The sequence below is a fragment of the Microcaecilia unicolor genome, chromosome 2, assembly GCF_901765095.1.
Source record: "Microcaecilia unicolor chromosome 2, aMicUni1.1, whole genome shotgun sequence".
Taxonomy (NCBI): Eukaryota; Metazoa; Chordata; class Amphibia; order Gymnophiona; family Siphonopidae; genus Microcaecilia; species Microcaecilia unicolor.
In genome coordinates this window covers 302593019-302615059 of record NC_044032.1, presented here as the reverse complement: position 1 = coordinate 302615059, position 22041 = coordinate 302593019, and the positions used below count along the sequence as shown (strand labels likewise).

The following is a 22041-nucleotide window of genomic DNA, read 5'->3' as shown; positions in this document are numbered from 1 at the left end:
GTTTATTCCAGGCATATGGTGCAGCAAGATAAAAGGAACGGAGTCTGGAGTTAGCAGTGGAGGGTACAGATAAGAGAGATTTCCCCAGTGAACAGAGTTCCTGGGGAGGAGTGTAGGGAGGGATAAGAGTGGAGAGGTACTGAGGAGCTGCAGAGTGAATGCACTTGTAAGTCAATAAGAGGAGTTTAAACTGTATATGGAAATGGATAGGGAGCCTGTGAAGTGACTTGAGGAGAGGGCTAATATGAGCATAGCGACACTGGCAGAATACAAGTTGTGCAGAAGAACTTTGAACAGATTGAAGAGGAGAGAGATGGCTAAGTGGGAGACCTGTGAGAAGCAAGCTGCAATAGTCTAAGCGAGTGGTAATAAGAGTGTAGATAAGGGTTCTGGTAGTGTGCTGAGAAAGGAAAGGACACATTTTGGTGATATTATAGAGAAAGAAATGACAGGTTTAGCAGTCTGCTGAATATGTGCAGAGAAGGAGAGAGAGGAATAGAAGATGACCCCAAGGTTACGAGCTGAAGAGATAGGGAGGATGAGAGTGTTAGCCATAGATATAGAGAATGGGGGAAGAGGAGAGGTTGGTTTAGGGGGAAAGACAAGAAGCTCAGTCCTGGTCATGTTTAGTTTCAGATGGCGGTGAGACATCCAGGCAGCAATGTCAGACAGGCAGGCTGATACTTTGGCCTGGATTCCTGCTGAGATTTCTGGTGTGGAGAGGCAGCTCTGGGAGTCATCAATGTAAAGGTGATACTGAAAGCCATGGGATGAGATCAGAGCATCAAGGGAAGAATTACAGATGGAGAAAAGAAGAGGTCCCAGGACAGATCCCTGAGGTACATCAACTGATAGTGGGATAGAAGTGGAGGAGGATCCACCAGAGTGTACACTAAAAGTACAATGGGAGAAGAAGAAAACCAGGAGAGAACAGAGCCCTGAAATCCAAGTGAGGACAGCGTATCAAGGAGTAGACGGTGATCAACAGTGTCAAAAGCAGCAGATAGATCGAGAAGGATGAGGATAAAATAGAGACCTTTGGATCTGGCCAGGAACAGGTCAATGGATACTTTAAGCAAGCACTGTTTCAGTTGAATGAAGAGGGCAAAAGCCAGATTGAAGTGGATCAAGAATAGCTTGAGATGAAAGAAAGTCGGACAACAGCAGTGAACAGCACATTCAAGTATCTTGGATAGAAAAGGGAGATATTGAAAAGAGATTATATATAAGGTGTCAAAAATATCTGTCTGTCTGTCTAGGACCAAAAGAACTCCACAAAAATGGAATGGAAGAAAATTTGATATGAAGAAAAAGACAGGGAAAAATACAAATCGAGCTCAAAAATGGGCCAGATTGGAGAAAGGGTTTCAGAAAAATAAGTTCCCCCCCCACCCCAAAAAAAGACTCTATTCATTTGTATGAAAAAAAGGAGTTCCAGCACCTGCAAAAGACAAACATTGATATGCTAAAACACAGCTGCTAAAGAATTTCTCCTTTCAAACTAACCCTTTCCTTCTCTCCTGGTCACAAACATAATAGAGGCAACATGGAAAAAGACAGACAAAACATATAGATCCAAACACACGTGGAGGGACATTTTCGATATGACGTCTAAGTCCGACTTTGGACGTTTTACAAAAAACGTCCAAAATCTGCATAGGAAAGAAGGTCATTTTCAAAAAAGAAAAACATCTATCTTTTGTTTTCCAAACTGCAAGGTTTTGTGATTTGGACGTTATGTTTTTTGGTCCATTATCAAACAAAAAACGTCCAAGTGCAAAACGCACAAAATCAAGCCATTGGGATGTAAGAGGAGCCAGCATTTTTAGTAGACTGGTCCCCCTGACATCTCAGGAAAGCAATAGGGCACCCTAGGGGGCACTGCAGTGGACTTCATAAAATGTACCCAGGTACACATCTCACAACTGCTCCCTTATCTTGTCTGCTAAGCCCCCCAAAACCCACTACCCCCAACTGTACACCACTACCATAGCCCTTATGGGTGAAGGGGGTACCTACATTGTGGGTACAGTCGGTTTCTAGTGAGTTTTGGAGGGCTCACAGTTTCCTCCATAAGTGTAACAGGTAGGGAGAGCTTTGGGCTTCGGTCCACCTGTCTGCAGTGCATTGAACCCACCACTAGATTATTCTAGGGACCTGCATGCTATTCTAATGGACCTGAGTATAACATCTGAGGTTAATACGCGAAGACTGGGTGGCAAGTAATGTTTTTAATTACATTTTTTGGGGGTGGGAGAGAGTTAGTGACCACTGGGGGAGTAAGAGGAAGTCACCCCTGATTCCCTCCAGTGGTCATCTGGTCATTTAGGGCACCTTTTTGTGCCTTATTCGTTACAAAAACAGGTCTAGCTCAAAACATCTTACTCACTTGGTCAGGGTTACAGAGGAGCATTTTCAATATGACACCCAAAAATCCAGTGCCAAACATGTTCATTTTCTAATTAGAAAAACATCTATCTTTTTAGTTTAAAAAATCACCCTATTTTAAATGATTTTGTGCTCAATGTGTCTTTCTTAAAGGGCCATTTTCAAACAAAAACTATCCAAGGAAAAATGCACAAAAAAAAGCCACTGGGATGTCTGGGAGCCAGCAGTCTTACTAAACTGCCCACACAGACATTCCAGCAGAGCAGTGGGGCAGCCTACTGGGCACTGCAGTGAACTTCACATAAAACGTCCCAGGTACACACCACATCATAACCACCTTATACTCTATGGTGAGCCCTCCAGGAATAGCAAAAAATGTACTGTACCCAACTGTACAACATTACAATAGTCCTTATGCCTGCAGGTATCACCTATATGTGCGTTAAGTAGATATTTTGTGGGTTTTGGGGTATTCACACTTTCCTTCACAACTGTACCAGTTAGAGTGTGATATGGACCTGGGTCCCCTTCTCTACAGTCCACTGTATCAACCACTAGGCTACTCTGGGGACCTGCTTGCTGTTCTAAGAGCAATGGCCATTACACCTCCAACTGTCATAGAGCCTGGTAGGTACTGTCACTTTCACCTCTTAGAGGGGTGGGAAGCGGATTCTTTAAAGAACTTGCCTAAATATTTATACACCAGCTACACTAACTGATTTTACCATATCCTCCATCTACTATTATCAAGTTTGAAATTTTATTAGCTTGTGATCTTTACTAGACAATGCCTGTCTTCATCTAATGAAGGGAGCTATGTGGGCTCCACATCTCATTCCCATAATCCTTTAAGTTCATTCAGACAAATGTATCACATCCTACAAAGACCTTAGTTTTTGCCAGAAGTATGTATGACAGTAAATCTAGAAAATAAGTGATAGTGAACTCAAGATTATTTTTTCATTCTGTTAAGATTGATAGTTTCATCATGAGATCTAGGGTAACAGAAGATCTACTAGTAACTTTATCATACATACAAGCATCCTTCACAATTTATAGGGCAAACAGATCTCCTAAATTACAATAACAGACAATTTGAATTGGGAAAAGAACTTTAACAGTTTCAAAAGCTCAAATCTTAAACCATTCTAGTGTACATACAAGTACTACAGAGCTATTTTGCTGATGTTCTATTTTTGAAAAGATAATCTTTCTGCTTTCAGAAAAATATATAAAAGTGTTAAAATCAAGAGGAATCAAAATTCTGCACAGTTGTCATCCCAGGAAAACAAGGGCCCTATTTACTAAGCCGCGTTTTAGACGCATTCTTGACTTTAACGTACATTATCCATGTATGCGCGTTAACCGTGTACATGCCTACAATATCCCTGTAGGCACCTACATGGTTAGCATGCACGCTAATTGTAGGCTCATTAAAAATGCTAACGTGCCTTTGTAAACAGGGCCCCAACAGAGTCTGCCAAAAACTCCAAATAGTGCATGTTACCACATTTCTGAAATTGTAGTATATGATACAATGATTTAGTGTGGGCTGTTTTTCTTTTCTGAACTACTTTGCTAAAAACAGTTACAACAGCTAGGGTCAGCAAATTCCTACAAGAAAAGTGCATAAATCGTTAAAGCAGACTTGGGGGAAGTCATTGTTTATCCATGAAGGTAAGTTGCATGGTATCTGCTATTTTTTGGGATCCTGGTACTTGAGACCTAGATTGGCCTCTAGGATACGGAGTAGATTGTAGTAGCCATGGTCTAACCCAGTATGGTAGTCATGTTCTTATTAGGTTTAGTTCAGAAAACCTATCTTACAAAGGCACCAATATTGATTTTATAAAATAGGTTTAAATTAGGAGCCTTTTGGAATATTCACCTAAGGAAAGACATAGGGCCAGATGCATCAACCAAACGTTAAAGAATCTAAAACGTAAAAGTGCTTAACAAATTTTTAAAAACGAAGAATGCACTAAAAACACACCTCAGAAATGTTTGGTGCGGAATTCAAAACTCGGATGCATCAAAGTTTTGCTAATCTGGTGCAAATCCCCCGTGGCGGAGTAGGAAACGCATGCGCACAGAAAGAACACGTTATCGGCATGGCTAATGTGGGTAAGAATTTAAAAAAAAAAAAAAAACACGTCCTGTATGGACGTCCTTGCCCCCCGCCCGCCGATGCTCCCCGCTTCCCAAAAATCAAAACTTTAAGCTGCCCAGGCCCCCTCCCTTCCTCTCTTCTCCTCTCTTTCTCCCCATCTCTGCCTCCTGCCATCCTCTGCCCCCGTGCCCCGCTCTCAGCCCCCCAGAGGTCGTCGCCGCCATTCCCCCCCTCCACAGGGCCCTCCTCCGTCTTACCAGGCCCGTGCAGCGCCTCTCACCTCTGTGTGAAGGCGCTGCACGGGCAAGAAGAACAGCTGATGCCTCTTCGCCGAGTCTTCGCGTCTCTCCTTTCCTTCTGGGCCTGCCCCCATCTGACGTAAGTAACCTACGTAGATTACTTACGTCAGACGGGGGCGGGTCCAGGAGGAAAGGAGAGACGCGAAGACTGGGCGAAGAGGCATCAGTTGTTCTTCTTGCCCGTGCAGCGCCTTCACACAGAGGTGAGAGGTGCTGCACAGGCCCAGTAAGACGGAGGAGGGCCCGGTGGAGGGGGAGAATAGCGGCGACGACCTCTGGGGGGGGCCGCGGGGCATGGGGGCGGAGGATGGTGGGAGGCGGAGCTGGGGAGAAAGAGAGAAGAGAGGAAGGGGGGGCGGCCAGGGCAGCTTAAAGTTTTGATTTTTGGGAAGTGGGGAGCAGCGGCGACCTCGGGCGGGCGGGGGGGCAAGGACGTCCATAAAGGACGCTCCTGACGAGCACCTTTGCCCCCTCCCGATCCTTTTTTTTTAAATGCAGGGGGAGCGGAGAGCAGCGGGGACCTCGGGCGTCAATAAAGGACGCTCCTGACGCCTGTTTTTGCCCCCTCCCTCCCGATTTTTTTTACATTACAGTTTGGAAGCCGGGCAGCCCTAACGAGATTTCCTGCATTTTTCCTGCATTAAGACAATCAGAAAAGGTTAGTGCATCTCGTTACAATGGGGTTTGTACACAAATTGCTCATCTGCATTCCGTTTCCGTTAGCTGCTACCGTCATCGGAAAAAGGCCTTTAATGCATGTCACGGTTTAAAACTTGTTTGTTAAAGGGTTGTAAAAGGGTTGTTAAAGTTTAGTGCATCTGGCCCATAGTGAGAGAAATGTCTTGAGGTACGGAGCCATTCCCATGGCATCTTCTATGGAAAGACATATCAACCTCTTGGTAAGGTGGAGCATAAAATGCATGTTCAATTTGGCTTTATCCAATATTTCTTTTTTTGTTGCTGATGATTTTTATTCAAAGAAAGCATGAAAATATATACAAATATGATAACATAAGCCATGCTATATGCGCACTAACTTTTCACTGCATGCTAAAAATTAGCGCATGCTAACAATAGAGTCATCCATTATATTCTTATGGGTGTCTATAACATTAGCACATGCTAAAATGTTTGCGTGCCTAAAGCGTGGCTTAGTAAACAGGTCTTGAGGTCAATTTTCTTGATGTTCATATTTCCTACTCTGAAGGTCGGTTCTCTACTAGATCCTTTCGAAAGGAGACCAATTGAAACTCCATTCTGCACTACCGTAGTCACCATCCTCAGAATTTAAAGAATAGTATTCCCAATAGTCAGCTTTTACGGGTGTGCAGATTGTGCAGTTCGTGTGGGGATTATCAGCATCAGGCAGAACTGATGTTGACTCGATTTAAACAGAGAGAGTATCCATCGAGAATTTTACGAAAAGCAGCTAAATGAGCTTTTAATATACCAGCCAGAATGGTGCAGACAATCTTCGACTAAAGCTCCTTTGCGTTTAACTTGTGTGTTACCTTACACACAGGCATCGACCTCGATTGTAAAAATTATCAAAAGACATTGGTTAACTCTGACCATACACCCACAATTTCAACAGCTCCCCAGGTTTGCCCTATATTAGAGATTCTAATCCACGTGGAGAAGATAGAGGGTGAGGGGCCACTATACATGTGGATGCTGCGTGTATTGTGCATATGTTTTACAAACCATGGAGGTGACTATTCCTCACACGCAGGGACGGGTGTTCCAGTTAAGAGGCCGGACAGATTGCAATTCGGCCAAATGTGTTTATGGGATCACCTGTCCCTGCGGGTTGTGGTACATTGGCCAGATTATACGCAAAATTAAGATCTGGATTGCAAACTAGATACATGCCCTAATAACCTCATGAAATCAGCTCCTGAACAGTTCATAATAGACCTAACAAACCACATAAACTTCATGCTACAAAACGGACTTTTCCCTAAAGAGAAAGGAAAAATCTTACTCACCCCTATACCCAAAGACACAAAGAAAAGCGCAAGGGAAATAACCAACTACAGACCAGTAGCATCCATACCACTAATAACCAAAATAACCGAAGGAGTGGTAACTAAACAACTCACTAACTATTTAAACAAACATTCAATACTGCACGATGCCCAATCAGGATTCCGATCGAATCACAGCACAGAAACAGTATTAATCACCCTCATGTCTAAATTCAAACAACTGATTGCAACCGGCAACAACATACTCCTCCTACAATTTGACATGTCCAGTGCCTTCGATATGGTAGACCACGGAATCCTAGTACACATACTTGAATACTTTGGCATGGGAGGAAATGTCCTAAACTGGTTCAAGGGGTTCCTAACCCAACGTTCATACCAAGTCACATCAAACTCAGCCACGTCTGCCGCATGGACACCTGAATGTGGAGTACCACAAGGATCACCCCTCTCACCGACTATCTTCAACCTAATGATGACCCCTTTGGCAAAACTCCTATCAAACCACAACCTCAACCCTTATATCTACGCCGATGATGTAACAATATACATCCCTTTCAAAAAAGACATCAAAGAAATCACCAAGGAAATCAACCAAAGTCTACGTATCATGAACACCTGGGCTGATGCATTTTGTTTGAAACTAAATGCAGAAAAAAACTCAATGCCTGGTACTCACCTCCCAATACAACACGAATGAATTTACCGCCATAAACACACCTAACCTGAACCTTCCAATCTCAGAAACGCTAAAAATCCTTGGAGTTACTATCGACCGCCACCTAACACTCGAAACCCATGCAAACAACACAACCAAAAAGATGTTTCACTGCATGTGGAAACTGAAAAGAATTAGACCATTCTTCCCTAGATCCGTCTTCCGCAGCCTAGTACAATCCCTAGTACTCAGCCATCTGGATTACTGCAACTCACTGTACGCAGGCTGCAAAGAGCAAATCCAGAGGAAACTTCAAACAGCCCAAAATACAGCAGCTAGACTCATCTTCGGAATACCAAAATATGAAAGTGCAAAACCCTTACGAGAGAAGCTACACTGGCTCCCACTCAAAGAACGCATTACTTTTAAAGTATGCACACTGGTCCACAAAATCATCCATGGCGAAGCCCCAGCCTACATGTCGGAGTTAATTGACTTACCACCCAGAAATGCAAAAAGATCATCCCGAACTTTCCTCAACCTCCACTTCCCTAACTGCAAGGGCCTGAAATACAAGACACTGCACGCATCAACCTTTTCTTACATGAGCACGCAGTTCTGGAACAAACTGCCACAGAACCTGAAAACGATACATAAACAAACCAACTTCCGTAAGTCATTGAAGACACATCTTTTTGATAAAATTTATGGAAAGAACCAAAACACATAAAGCTCACACGTACTGCTCAGCAATACATCAATACATCCACTTATGAACTCAAACCCCTAATCTCACCACACACATACATTTACTCTCAGAAAAATGCATACCATAGGCTTCACACAACACCCCTCAATATCCCGTTCTCTCCTTCCAATGTCTCATTCTTCTTTTCAATTAATTTAGTCCTTACGATTTTGACCTTATCTTGCTTACCCTCATAATGTAATCCATAACCTGAATTGTAACAAATTGTATTTCCATTTTTCATAATGTATTGTAAGCCACACTGAGCCCGCAAATAGGTGGGAAAATGTGGGATACAAATGCAATAAAATAAAATATTCGGCTGAAACGGATGAAGGCTCCTCTCATCTCTCACTTGCATCATTTACAAGAATTACAGTTTGTGGTGTTGCAGATGGTGTCTGCTCCCAGGGTAGGCAATGTTCCACTGATGTCAATGAGAAAAGAACAACATATGATTTTTCAGGGGAACACTGTGGCCCCCTATGGGTTGAATAAAGAAATAGCATGGGTAGTCATGTGATAAGGAGGGTATTTAAAGAGATTTTCCCGCAAAGCAGTTATGCGCATATGTGGGCGTTTGAGGGTTTTGCCTGGCATCGTACTCGGGTTTGGTGTCCTGGACACCCGTAGAGGTCAGTAATAATTTTTGAAAAAAATGTTAGTTTTTGAAAATTTATAAGTTTTACTATAGGAATGTATGATTGTGGTAGAAGGTGATTATTGTAATAATTGTATTTCAAATCACACAGATCACTGATTACGCTCTCTTTGAGCGAAACAAGGCACTGTGTAGGGTCATACAACAGAACAAATGCTATGGGATACTAAATTACCAGAAGAACTATACAAGCCATTGAATGAGTTTACAATTCACGTAAGACGATACTGGCGATCATAGAAGATTCTACTGGAAGAAAGTGAGAGTGAACTGGTGTAATCCTTAAATAGAATCATCATATCAACACCATTTCTAGGGGCGTTTGCAGTGCATAAGGACACTGGTGAACAACAGGAAGTGGTAACGCTGTGAAAATAAAAGACTACTAACTTTCTATGACTGAAATGTTTGTTAGATTGTTGCGGTGGTGACAATATCAACTTTTTGGCCAGTAATGTCGGTAATGACGTGACGTGATGTAACCTAAATGCTTGTTGATACATTTATATGAATTGGTATAAGATTGTGTGAATGGTGAGATTGAGTAAGTGTGGATTTGATGAGTGATTTTGAGTAGTAGGATACATTCATATATATATGTTATGATAACAGGATTAATAAATATTTTTGCAATGGTACATAGCTGTGTTTGATGATTATATTAGTAAACAGGGCCATGAATTTCCAAACAATATATAAGAAATATGTTTCATAAAAACAGGACAGGGTAGTAATGTACCACAAAAATGGTTCAGGGGGTAACGGTGCGAGGGCCGCTTGACAACAGTGATCATAATATGATCGGTTTTGATATTGGCTATGAAGTAAGTGAACTCAGGAAATCAAATACACTAGCGTTTAACTTTAGAAAAGGAGACTACGATAAAATGAGAAGAACGGTGAAAAAAAGACTGAAGGGAGCGGCTGAAAGGGTAAAAAACTTGAATCAGGCGTGGATGCTGTTTAAAAACACCATCCTAGAAGTACAGGACAAATATATTCAGCGTATTAGAAAAAGAGGAAAAAAGACCAAACGTCAGCCAGCGTGGCTAAACGGTAAGGTAAAGGAAGCTATTCGAGCCAAAAAAACAATCCTTCAGAAAATGGAGAAGGGAACCGACTGAAGACAATAAGGTAAAGCATAAGGAATGTCAAGCCAAATGCAAAAAGGAGATAAGGAGGGCTAAGAAGGACTTTGGAAAAAAAGGTAGCGTTAGAAGCGAAAACAAATAGCAAAATTTTTTTAGGTATATTAAAAGCAGAAAGCCGGCTAAAGAATCGGTAGGGCCGCTGGACGACTGTGGTGTTAAAGGGGCGATCAGGGAAGACAAAGCTGTAGCGGAGAAATTAAATGAATTCTTTGCTTCGGTCTTCACCGAGGAGGATTTGGGAGGGATACCGGTGCCGAAGAAGGTATTTGAAGTGGACAAGTCAGAAAGACTAAATGATTTCTCTGTAAACTTGGAGGATGTAATGGGGCAGTTCTGCAAACTAAAAAGTAGTAAATCACCGGGACCGGATGGTATTCATCCCAGAGTATTAATAGAGCTGAAAAATGAACTTGTGGAGCTACTGTTAGTAATATGCAATTTATCCCTAAAATCAGGTGTGGTACCGGAAGATTGGAGGGTGGCCAATGTAACGCCGATTTTTAAAAAGGGTTCCAGAGGAGATCCAGGAAATTATAGACCGGTGAGTCGGTGCCGGGAAAAATGGTGGAGGCTATTATTAAGAATAAAATTACGGAGCACATACAAAAGCATGGGCTACTGAGACAAAGTCAGCACGGATTTAGTGAAGGGAAGTCTTGCCTCACAAATCTACTGCATTTTTTCGAGGGGGTGAACAAACATGTGGACAAAGGGGAGCCGGTGGATATTGTATATCTAGATTTTCAGAAGGCGTTTGACAAAGTGCCTCATGAAAGACTCCAAAGGAAACTGGAGAGTCATGGGATCGGAGGCAGTGTATTATTATGGATTAAGAGCTGGTTAAAAGATAGGAAGCAGAGAGTAGGGTTGAATGGTTAGTATTCTCGATGGAGAAGGGTAGTTAGTGGGGTCCCTCAGGGGTCTTTGCTGGGACCGCTGCTTTTTAACATATTTATAAATGACCTTGAGATGGGAGTAACTAGTGAGGTAATTAAATTTGCAGATGACACAAAGTTATCCAGGGTCATCTCGTCGTGGGAGGAGTGTGAAAGATTACAAGAGGACCTCGTGAGACTGGGGGATTGGGCGTCCAAATGGCAGATGAAGTTCAACGTTGACAAGTGCAAAGTGATGCACATGGGAAGGAGGAACCCAAATTACAGCTATGTCATGCAAGGTTCCGCTTTAGGAGTTACAGACCAAGAAAGGGATCTGGGAGTCATCGTGGATACGACATTGAAATCTTCCGCTCAATGTGCTACGGCGGTCAAGAAGGCAAACAGAATGTTGAGTATTATTAGAAAAGGGATGGAAAACAAGCATGAGGATGTTATAATGCCGTTATATCGCTCCATGGTGCAACCGCACCTGGAGTATTGTGTTCAGTTCTGGTCGCCTCATCTCAAAAAAGATATAAAGGAATTGGAGAAGGTGCAGAGAAGGGCAACAAAAATGATAAAAGGGATGGGACGACTACCTTATGAGGAGAGGTTAAGAAGGCTAGGACTCTTTAGCCTGGAGAAAAGGTGGCTGAGGGGTGATATGATAGAGGTCTACAAAATTTTGAGTGGGGTAGAGCGGACAGATGTGAAGCGTTTGTTTACGCTTTCTAACAATAATAGAACTAGGGGACACAAGATGAAATTAGAATGTGGTAGGTTTAAAACAAATTGGAGAAAGCTTTTCTTTACTCAGCGCGTGGTTAGACTCTGGAACTCATTGCTGGAGAAGGTAGTGACGGCAGCTGGCCTTGCTGAGTTTAAAGGGGGTCTGGGCAGATTCCTGAAGGAAAAGTCCATTGATTGTTATTACATTTTGGGATTTTGCCAGGTTCTTGGGGTCTGGATTGGTCGCTGTCGGAGACGGAGTGCTGGGCTTGATGGACCTTTGGTCTTTTCCCAGCATGGCAGTGCTTATGTACTTATATATGTACATAAAAATATTATCTCATTACAGTAACATTTATTTTTATTCTTATTGATAAGAACATAACCATGCTAACTTACAAAAAATAAATGTTTCTCACTACAATCCTATCAAAACATAAAGCAAGATGTTGACCCGTAGACATTATTGGGAAGACCATAACCTACTTAACATAAAGACAATCATTTTTACACTGGCCTTTGGACTTGCGTCTTGAGCATCACGGTGCATCTGCTTAGCAGCACTTTCACTGCTTTTAAATCTTTTCTTCTCTCCCTTCTGTTTTTCTTTATATGCTTGTATGAGTGTCAGCTGTCCTGTACTCAATTGGCGTTCCCTTTCATTATCGTAGTTTTTATACATATTTCATTGTAAACTGCTATGATCAACACGTTTGTGTCAGCAGTATAACAAGCTTTTAATAAAACATATGCCATAGTTTCTTCACTTAGAAGATTAAAAAAAAAAAAAACTGAGGGTAAGAAAAAGACTTCAACTCACTCTTCCACCTACTCTACCCAGCTCTGCTTCTGCAGTATCATGGAAGGATTTACAAAAAATAGAGAGAAGAGCATTTATCTGCTACAGGTGTGCTTGAAGTAGACATGAAGAAAAGTAAATGAAGAGAGATAGAGAGGAATAAATCAGAGGATATGCAAAAGGAAATATTGCATGTAGAAACCTTAGAAGAAAATGTGGTTGGAAGAATAACTATTATGACCAGTTCAAGAGGATAGTGAAGTGGCCAAACAGTCAATAGTCAAATCAACCCTCTTGATACAATGCTGATAAAAAGGATTCTAAATCTTATCAAACCTGACCATTTTCTCTTTAAGTTCAGCTGTGAGATTGTATCCCAGACTCTCAATGGAGGAGGATGAACAGTGGAGTGCCGCAGGGATCTGTACTGGGACCAGTGCAATTTGACATATTTATAAATGATATGGAAATCGGAATGATGAGTGAGGTGATTAAATTTGCAGATGAAATAAAACTATTCAAGGTTGCTAAAACATGTGTGGACTGTGAAATATTGCAGGAAGACCTTAGGAAATTGGAAGACTGGGCATCCAAATGGCAGATGAAATTTAATGTGGAGAAATGCAAGGTGATGTACATTGGAAAGAATAATCCGAATCATAGTTACCTGATGCTAGAGTCCATCTTGGGGGTCAGCACTCAAGAAAAAGATCTGGGTGTCGTTGTAGATAATATGCTGAAATCAGTGTGCAGCGGTGGCCAAAAAAGCAAACAAGATACTAGGAATTATTAGGAAAGGGATGGTGAATAAGACCGAAAACACTATAATGCCCTTGTATCGCTCCATGGTGCGTCTGCATCTTGAGTACTGCATTCAGTTCTCATCACAGTATCTCAAAAAACATATAGCAGAATTAGAAAAGGTTCAAAGAAGAGTGACCAAAATGATAAAGGGAATGGAACTCCTCTCGTATGAGGAAAGGCTAAACAGGTTAGGGCTTTTCATCTTGGAAAAGAGACAGATGAGGGGAGATGTGATTGAGGTCTACAAAATCCTGAGTGGTGTAGAACGAGTAGAAGTAGATAGAGTTTTTACTCATTCCAAAAGTTCAAAGACTAGGGGACACTCAAGGAAGTTAAATGGAAATACTTTTAAAACAAATAGGAGGAAATATTTTTTTTTTCACTCAATGAATAGTTAAGCTCTGGAACTCTTTGCTGGAGGCAATATCATGTTGATATAACTAGGACCACACGACTCTAGGCTTGTGTTATTTGCACTGGGACGTTGGTTTGTACAAATGTGCCTGGTTTGTGGAAATTACCACTTACGTACACTTCAATAACAACTTTGAATAAAACCTTGTTAAATTAGAAAAAAATAATAAACAGGTGAAAATATTTTTTTCACTGGATGCATGATTAAGTTCTAGAATTTGTTGATGGAGGATGTGGTAAAAGCAGCTAGTGTAGTTGAGTTTAAGTGTTTTTTTTATGTTATTTTACTTTGCAAATCACCTTGAGTGCTACGTAGAAAGGTGGTATATCAAATATTAAACATAAAAAAGGTTTGGACAAGCTCTTGGATGAAGTGTCCATAAACCTTTACAGTAGACTTGAGGAAAGCAAGGAATCTTGCTACATTTTTTGGAATACTGCCAGGTACTTGTGCCCTGGGTGGATCACTTTTGTAAAATGGATTCTACGCTTGATGGGTCTTTGGTCTGACCCAGTATGACTATTCTTATGCACTTATTTCAACCACTGCAACTATCAGATGCACTGAACAATTTTAAATAAGGAGGAATGTAATGTTCTTGCCAAGATGGATAAATCTAGTATCATAGCCATTATTCAGGTTTTGTGCCTATATTTTCCCCATTTTCACTAAAAAATATTATAAAATCTAATGCCCAATTCCTCTTTACAGGTCCATTCTAACTCATTCCACTGTTGTACATACATCTTAGCCACCCTCATATTCAATTACATAAAACAAAATTGATTAGGTTGAACCGACAAGTTCAATCTTCTAACTACCCAGCACCTATCCTTATGCGGTAAAACAGAACAAAATATCTATATCTTTATTTATAAATATACACAAATATACAAGGGGAATTAACTAACACCTATGGATCAACCCTTTACTACAGGATCTACATTATCGTATGCACTGATCACTTACTCCTTATTCAGGGCTTCTTCTACAAAACTGTGCTAGCGATTTCCACGCAGCAAATGAGAGGAAGCCCATAGGAACTGAATGGGCTTCCTTTCATTTACCGCACGGAAAACACTAGCGTGGCTTTGTAAAAGAGGCCCTCAGTTTGCTTTTGTAGTTGCTATAATTAGTTCTATTAAAGTCAAACTGCATATACTCAAGCCTGAATGTCCTCTCCAGACAGAATTAAGAACATTTTAAAAACAAGTAGGCACAGATACAATTTTTTATTCACATAAAAGTTGTGCTTGATGCAGGAGTACATTTTGAGCTTAGTGTGACTTTCTGCTTTGTGCATTTACAAGTCATTGGGAAAACCCAACAGGGAAGTTTGTATGGCTTATGTACTGTATTATGCTTGTTTTATCATTTCCTGTTTCCTGTTTCGTCCTTCACAAGAGTGTGATAAGCATGGGCCATCAAGTGAATTGCCAAGCCACTTCTCATTTTTAACAATAAAGGAAGGTGCAGCAGCAGCTCTGCATATACAAAAATGTTGCACAAGAAATAGATCACAGAATATCTTTTATACATAATCAGATTAAACTAAAGACCTAAGTATCAAAATTTACAGCTATTGTAGGCAGTTTTCAAACAAATTGGCTGTATATTATCATCTGTAAAAAGTAAAATGCAAAATATTTTTAAACCAACATTACAATGCCTTCATAACAACACAAAGACCTGCAACAGGGATTTTGTATGCTTCTTACCTGGAGTTTGAAAATTTAGGCGCCTTAGCTCCACTGGGTCGGTGGGATGATGAGAAGGGATTTCTTTGCTGTTAGGTATGCTGCTCTTTCGAGAGTCAGATTCAGCTCTCTTCCTGGAGAGAATACAATCAGAAGTACACTCACTGGTTACTGCATTCCTCTGGGCAAGTTCTGTCATCAACTGGTTTCTCTAATTTTATAAATGAAGGCTCCTTCCTGAGAGTATATTAATATTAATGGAATGCTCGAACATTTAAGGGCACAATACAGTATGTAACTACAGGAAAACAGAATTTCAACTATCTAAGCAAGTAACTGTCTATGCAAGGTCTTTTAAAGACTATTGTTTTCCATTTCCATGCACGGTATTATCAAATGTGATAAATAAATACATAAATAAATAAAATACAAAAGTACCAATTCAGGGGGCTGTGTACCAACTGATGCTAATTGTAGCATGCATTAGAAAGCACAAATACTGTAGTGCTAAAAATAGTTCTATGTAATTTCTATGACCACTCACATTAAAATCCATATTGATATTTGGTGCCTTCATATAGACAAAACAGGTAAATACTAGAGCAATGAGCTCATTAGTCATCGCTGTGATATTTCTGAAATTGCCCTGGTAAATTTCTGCCACCAGTAGAAATGCAGTTAATAGTCATCTTAACCCTGCACAGGGTCATTTTCTAGCCTTCATTAGTAAAATATATATATACCTAGTTTCAGTTAGAAGACTGTCCCCAAGAAAAGTATGCTATTGGTTGTGCATAGTTTGTCTTACGTAAAACACACAGTTTTAATATTTAAAAGTACCTGTGCAGATATAAACACACCCGAACCCTGTTCATGGGGATACACCCTCAAACTACTGTAATGCTACACATACAAAAGCTGTACATGTGAAACTTTATTCACACATAGGATAGAGAATTTTGTAAACGCCCATTTCTGTAAAGGCCCATCTTTACCCAATGCAAAGAACTTGAAACACCATGGGTGATTCAACAGGAATTATACTGCCATTGCAGACCACTCCTTCTGCTAACTAGCCTATGGAGGGTTGTGATCAGGTATTTGTCACGGACCTGAGTATGACATCTGAGGCTGGCACAAAATATTTTTAAAGATGTTTGAGGGTGGGAGGGAGTTAGTGACCACTGGGGGAGTAACGGGAGGTCATCCCTAATTCTCTCTGGTGGTCATCTGATCATTTCGGACACCTTTTTGTGCCTTAGTCGTAAGAAAAACAGGTCTTTTTTTCCATTATGGGTCAAGGACATCCAAGTGTTAGGCATGCCCAAGTCCTGCCTTCGCTATGCCTCCGACACACCCCCTTGAACTTTGGCCGTCCCTGCGACGGAGTGCAGTTGGGGACGTCCAAAATTGGCTTTCGATTATACCGATTTGGACGTTTCTGTGAGCAGGACATCCATCTTCCGATTTGTGTCGAAAGATGGGCATCCTTCTCTTTCGAAAATGAGCCCGCTAGTTTCCTTCTTCACATTAAATCACAAACACCCAGCTGCTCTGCCACTTTGTATAAATGCTATCGAATGATCATTTAGCACTAGGATAAGGTAAATAATTGGTTCTGTGTTGGGATGTTTTGCGAGGACGTCCCTTTCGAAAATGCCCCTCCATGTGGTCTGTAAAGGTCATGCAGGACCTCTATTGATCATTTTTATACTGATTCTTGATTCTGCCTGTAGTCAGGCAATCCATATCTTAGTTTTAAAAGGGAGCTATCAACATATACCCTTCAACTGTGACAACATTGGCTCTTGGTTACAAAGAGCAACAGTGGGAATTGAACCCATATCCCCAGGTTCTCAGCCCATTGCACTAACCATTAGGCTAGTCCTCCTCTCCCATTCACTATTTAGACTTCTCAATAACACTTCCATTGGCCTCTTGCATTGGTCATGTTATTTTAGGTAATATGAAGGGACAGCAGAGATCCATATACAGCTCTCCTCCCCCCTTCCTATATACACATCCTTTTTATTCTAGGAACGATACTGATTGCTTTTTACATGAAAAGCACAATTCATAATGTAATCACACAATTGTGTAATTCATGTAATTATTTAGTAATAATTTATGATCAGTCTTCTGAGTGCTTTGGAAACAGAATTTAGCAGGTTTCCTGTACAAAGAGGGCAAAATGTATTTCAGTGCTGTTGCCATCTCACATAATTATTTTCCAGCTGGGTCTGAGTGAAGTGTCAATAGGCAGATAATGGGAATAAAACAATGGCTCATTCATAGGCTGCACTCTCTCATTCCGGAATACTCCTTTGAGTCTGTCTGGTTTTCTATATTCAAACTGTTACTCATTCTGGCAAAAGTTAAGTGTTGTGCATAAAGACAAAAAGTGTTAATATGCAAAATCTGGCTGAAAAAGAGAGGGCCATTCTTTATAGCAGTGTTAAATGATTTTTAAGTGCACCTTCATTTCTGAATAGCACAAAGATTATATTCCTCAAGTATATCCTCAACAGAAGCCTTTGCAACATTTTGTTACCTCTCCACCTCTTAATCTTAGGTTTCAGTAAACTGATTCCATCACAGATACTGCTATGTTAGTAAGGAGGATTTAGGAATGAGTACAGTGAGTTTTTATGCAATGCTAATAAGATTTTACCCCAGTTTATGAAATATGATTACTGTTTGAATACGAGCACCACTGTACGCAACCATGTATAAGAGAAGTGACATGGCTGAAACAATCCAGCCACTACAGGGGTAATTTTATTATGGCATTTTCACTTGTTTATGCCAGTATAAGCACAGCCATCTTTATTGTAGGTGTGTTTGAGGCAGATTTTGAGTGAATCACAAGCGGAGTGTGTGATTTATAAGTATAGAAACATATAAAAATGTAGATAGATAGAGACCATATGGCCTATCTAGCCTGCCCATCCATGCCATCTACTCTCCCTATCACTCCCTTAGAAATCCTATGCACTTGTCCCAAGCTCTCTCAAATTTAGATACTGTTTTCGTCTCCACCACTTCCATTGGAAGGCTGTTCCATGAATTCACCACCCTTTTTGTGAAGAAGTATTTCCTCTGGTAACTTCTAAGTTTATCCCCTTTCACCTTCATCCTATGCTCCCTTGTTCCAGAACTAGGGTTACCATTCGTCCGGATTTCCCCGGACATGTCCTCTTTTTGAGGGCATGTCCGGGGCGTCCGGCGGATTTTGCCTGCACCCACGTTTGTCCGGATTTCTGGACAAACGTGGGCGCGGGTGCGGGCAGGCGCGTGCGTGTGGGCGGGCGATCGTCGCCGTGGGTCTGGTCTCCCGTCCCCTCCCCTTCCTTACCATGTTCCCTGGTGGTCTAGTGACATCTTCGGGGCAGGAAAGAGCCCCCTCTTTCCTGCCCGGAGCGCTGCCTCCCCTATCTATCATCCTCCTCGGTCTGGCTGGGGATTCAAAATGGCCGCCAAGAGTTGAACTCTCGCGAGGCCGCTTCAACTCTCGGTGGCCATTTTGAATCCCCAGCCAAACCGAGGAGGATGCAGCAGGCAAGGGCAGGCAGCGCTCCGGGCAGGAAAGAGGGGGCTCTTTCCTGCCCCGAAGAGAAGACGCTACTAGACCACCAGGGCTAGATAGTAAGTGAGGGGGGGGTATGTGAGAGGGGGGGAGGAGACTATGTGACGGGGGGCGGGGAATAGGGGCGGAACGAGGACCCGAAGGGGGCATGGCGGGGGCGGGGCATGGGGCGTGGCGGGGCGGGGCGTGACATGTGTCCTCTTTTTCAGAGGACACAAAATGGTAACCCTATCCAGAACTTCCTTTCAACTGAAAAAGACTCACCTCCTATAAACTTAAGTTGCATAGGTATTTAAATGACTCTATTGTATCTCCCCTCTCCCAAAGTATACATATCGAAATCTTTAAGTCTTTATGATGAAGACCACATTGACCATTTTAGTAAGCACCCTTGGATCGACTCCATCCTGCTTATATCTTTTTGAAGGTGCGGTCTGCAGAATTGTACACAATATTCTAAATGAGGTCTTACCAGAGTCTTATACAGAGTCATCATCACCTCCTTTTTCCTACTGGCCATTCCACTCCCTTTACACATAAGCATCCTTCTAGCTTTCTATGTTGCCTTTTCTACATGGTTGGCCACTTTAAGATTATCAATCATTCATGCATTCTTTGGGCCCAAAGATTTACACCTGGTCCTGAGCAAGTGTAAATGTTCAGTTTCATTTTTGCCACAATTTCTACATCTTTTTAAAGGAATCTTTTACTACAATGTAGAGAATGACATGGGGATGCTGACCCACGGTAAACCATGGTAAAACAAAAAATTACCACATTTATCGGCGCAGGCGAAGGAGCAAAACATTTTTACTGCCCCATGTGATTGGAAAAACCTTGCTCCTGCGATTAAAAAACAACAAACACGATTACCGCAGGTCTGGCATCTCTTCTGGTCTTTCTTTCTTCCTTATTTATTCCCTCCCCTCCCCATCTCTCTACCTTGGAGCTGCGAAGAAGATCTGCCATAGTCCTGCTCCTGGGCCTTCCCTGCCCTGCCGGCTCCTGCCTTCTGATGTAATTTTCTGTTTCATGAACCAGAAAGTTACATTAGAAGGTGGGATCAGACAGAGGAGGGAAGGCTCCGGAACAGGCTTGTGAGGGATCTTCTTCACAGCGAAAACAAAATGTTGGATCTATGCACAAGGGGAGGCACATCATTGGAGGGAGGACGAGCGGACTGGAACTGAAGGGGACAGAGGCAGTGCTGAAGGGAAAGGAAGGAGGGCTGGAGATGAAGTGAACAGACATAGTGCTGGTGCGAAGGGAAGGGAGGGAGGGAATGAGGACTGGAGAAGAAGGGGCCAGAGGCAGCACTGGAGAGGAAGGGAGGGAAGAGGCAGCGCTGGGGGGAGGGAGGGCTGGAGCTGCAGGGGACAGAGGCAGCACTGGCTGGAAGGAAGGGAAGGGAGGGAGGGATGGAGCTGAAAGGGACAGAGGCAGCGCTGGAGGGAAGGGAGGGAGGACTGGAGCTGAAGGGGACTAAGGTAGCGCTGAAGGGAATGGAGGGAGGGAGCTGACAGGGACAAAAGCAGCGCTGGAGGGAAGGGAAGGAGCACTGGAGCTGAAGGGGACAGAAGCAGCGCTGGAGGAAAGGAAGGGAGGTCTGGAGCTGAAAATCGGCCATTTTACCAAATACTCATGTAAGGGCATGCTAAGGCCACTCTTTGTTGCAGCTTAGTAAAAGGGTCCCTACTTAAGTTATGTGTGTTGGTACAGAATAGTGCTTAGGCCGCATTTACGCCACAAATACATGTGTAAATGATTAGAATAAGGGTATATATTCATGTATGAGTGTGCTACGAAGCAAGGGTATATATGCATGTATGAATGTGCTACAAAGCACACAGTTTACATTTAGATATATATATGGGTGGGACTGACAGATTTAACTTATATTAGACTATGGGCCCTGTTTACTAAGGTGAGCTAGCATTTTTAGGATGCACCAATGTTAGAGACAACCATAAGAATATATGGGTGATTCTCGTGCATTAGCGAGCGCTAATATTTAGCTTGCGATAAAAACGCTAGTGTGCCTACAGCACAGCTTAGTAAACAGGGCCCTAAGTTACTCTCGTCTCTCTGGCATTTAGGCACAAGAACCTCTACCAGCTCTATGTCTGGCTTTTGTGTTTCCATCTAAACTACACATATATATATATAACTGTTATGCTAGTATTCAATATATGAAAGCAGGCACATACTTCTTATAGAAAAGTGACTACATATAGGTGCTCTCAAAGAGAAATGTTATAAAGTTGTCTCTAGTTAAATGCATTTGCACATGCCTATGTAGGTGTTAGTACATGCAGCAGCTCAAGGACTGGTGCAAATGTCAATTACACCAATTGGGAAGCAAAGTCAGTACTAGGCAGACTTCTACAGGCTGTTCTCCAATCATGGCTGAATAGATTTGGATGAGCTGGAGTGGAGCTTTTTAGGGGCTGCGATGTTAACTTTAGAAATTTTTGAACAAGGACAGTGCTGGGCAGACTTTTATGGTTTATGCCCTTAAAATGGCAAGGACAAATCAAGACCAGGTATACATATGAAGTATCGCGTACCATATGGAATGAGTCCATCTTGTTGGGCAGACTGGAAGGACCATACAGGTGTTTATCTGCCATCATCTACTATGTTGCTTTCTGCAAATACATTCTATCACCTACCTACATATTTGTACTCGGTCCAGTACCCTACCCCATGTCTACCCACAGTGAAAGTATGCACTATGAAACTCACATGTGTACTTTCAAGTTTATGTGCAATCAGAACACCTAAAAGTAAGAATAAAATTACCCCCTACTGGGTTTTGATGTATGTTAATTGTTCACATTTTTCTCCCTAAATGGTTATGAGCTTTGAAAAGCTCTACTTTATGGTAAGCAACCCCTGTCTCCAAATTGGGAAATAAACCCACTATTCAGAAATGAACAAGCACATTCTTTTAAAAATAGTGTTCTGATAAATGGCTCTGTACAGGTATGACTCTCATTTAGAGTACTCCATTACTACTTCTACTACTACTTAACATTTCTAGAGCGCTACTCCCCCAAAAAAGCATTGTCCAAGAGAACATTAAAAAAAAAAAAAAAAAAATATATATATATATATATATCACAGATTC

At 41.8% G+C, this 22041-nt stretch overlaps 1 protein-coding gene across 12 annotated transcripts in view; it reads right to left on the bottom strand.

The window, feature by feature from the left end:
- The window catches only part of PTPRD (protein tyrosine phosphatase receptor type D), a 1064164-nt gene that overhangs the window by 289131 nt on the left and 752992 nt on the right, over positions 1-22041 (bottom strand). For all 12 annotated transcript variants that reach the window (XM_030194293.1, XM_030194296.1, XM_030194294.1 and 9 more), the window contains one exon: positions 15347-15459. In XM_030194293.1, coding sequence (XP_030050153.1) covers positions 15347-15459 — 113 coding nt within the window. The remainder of the gene's footprint in view (positions 1-15346; positions 15460-22041) is intronic.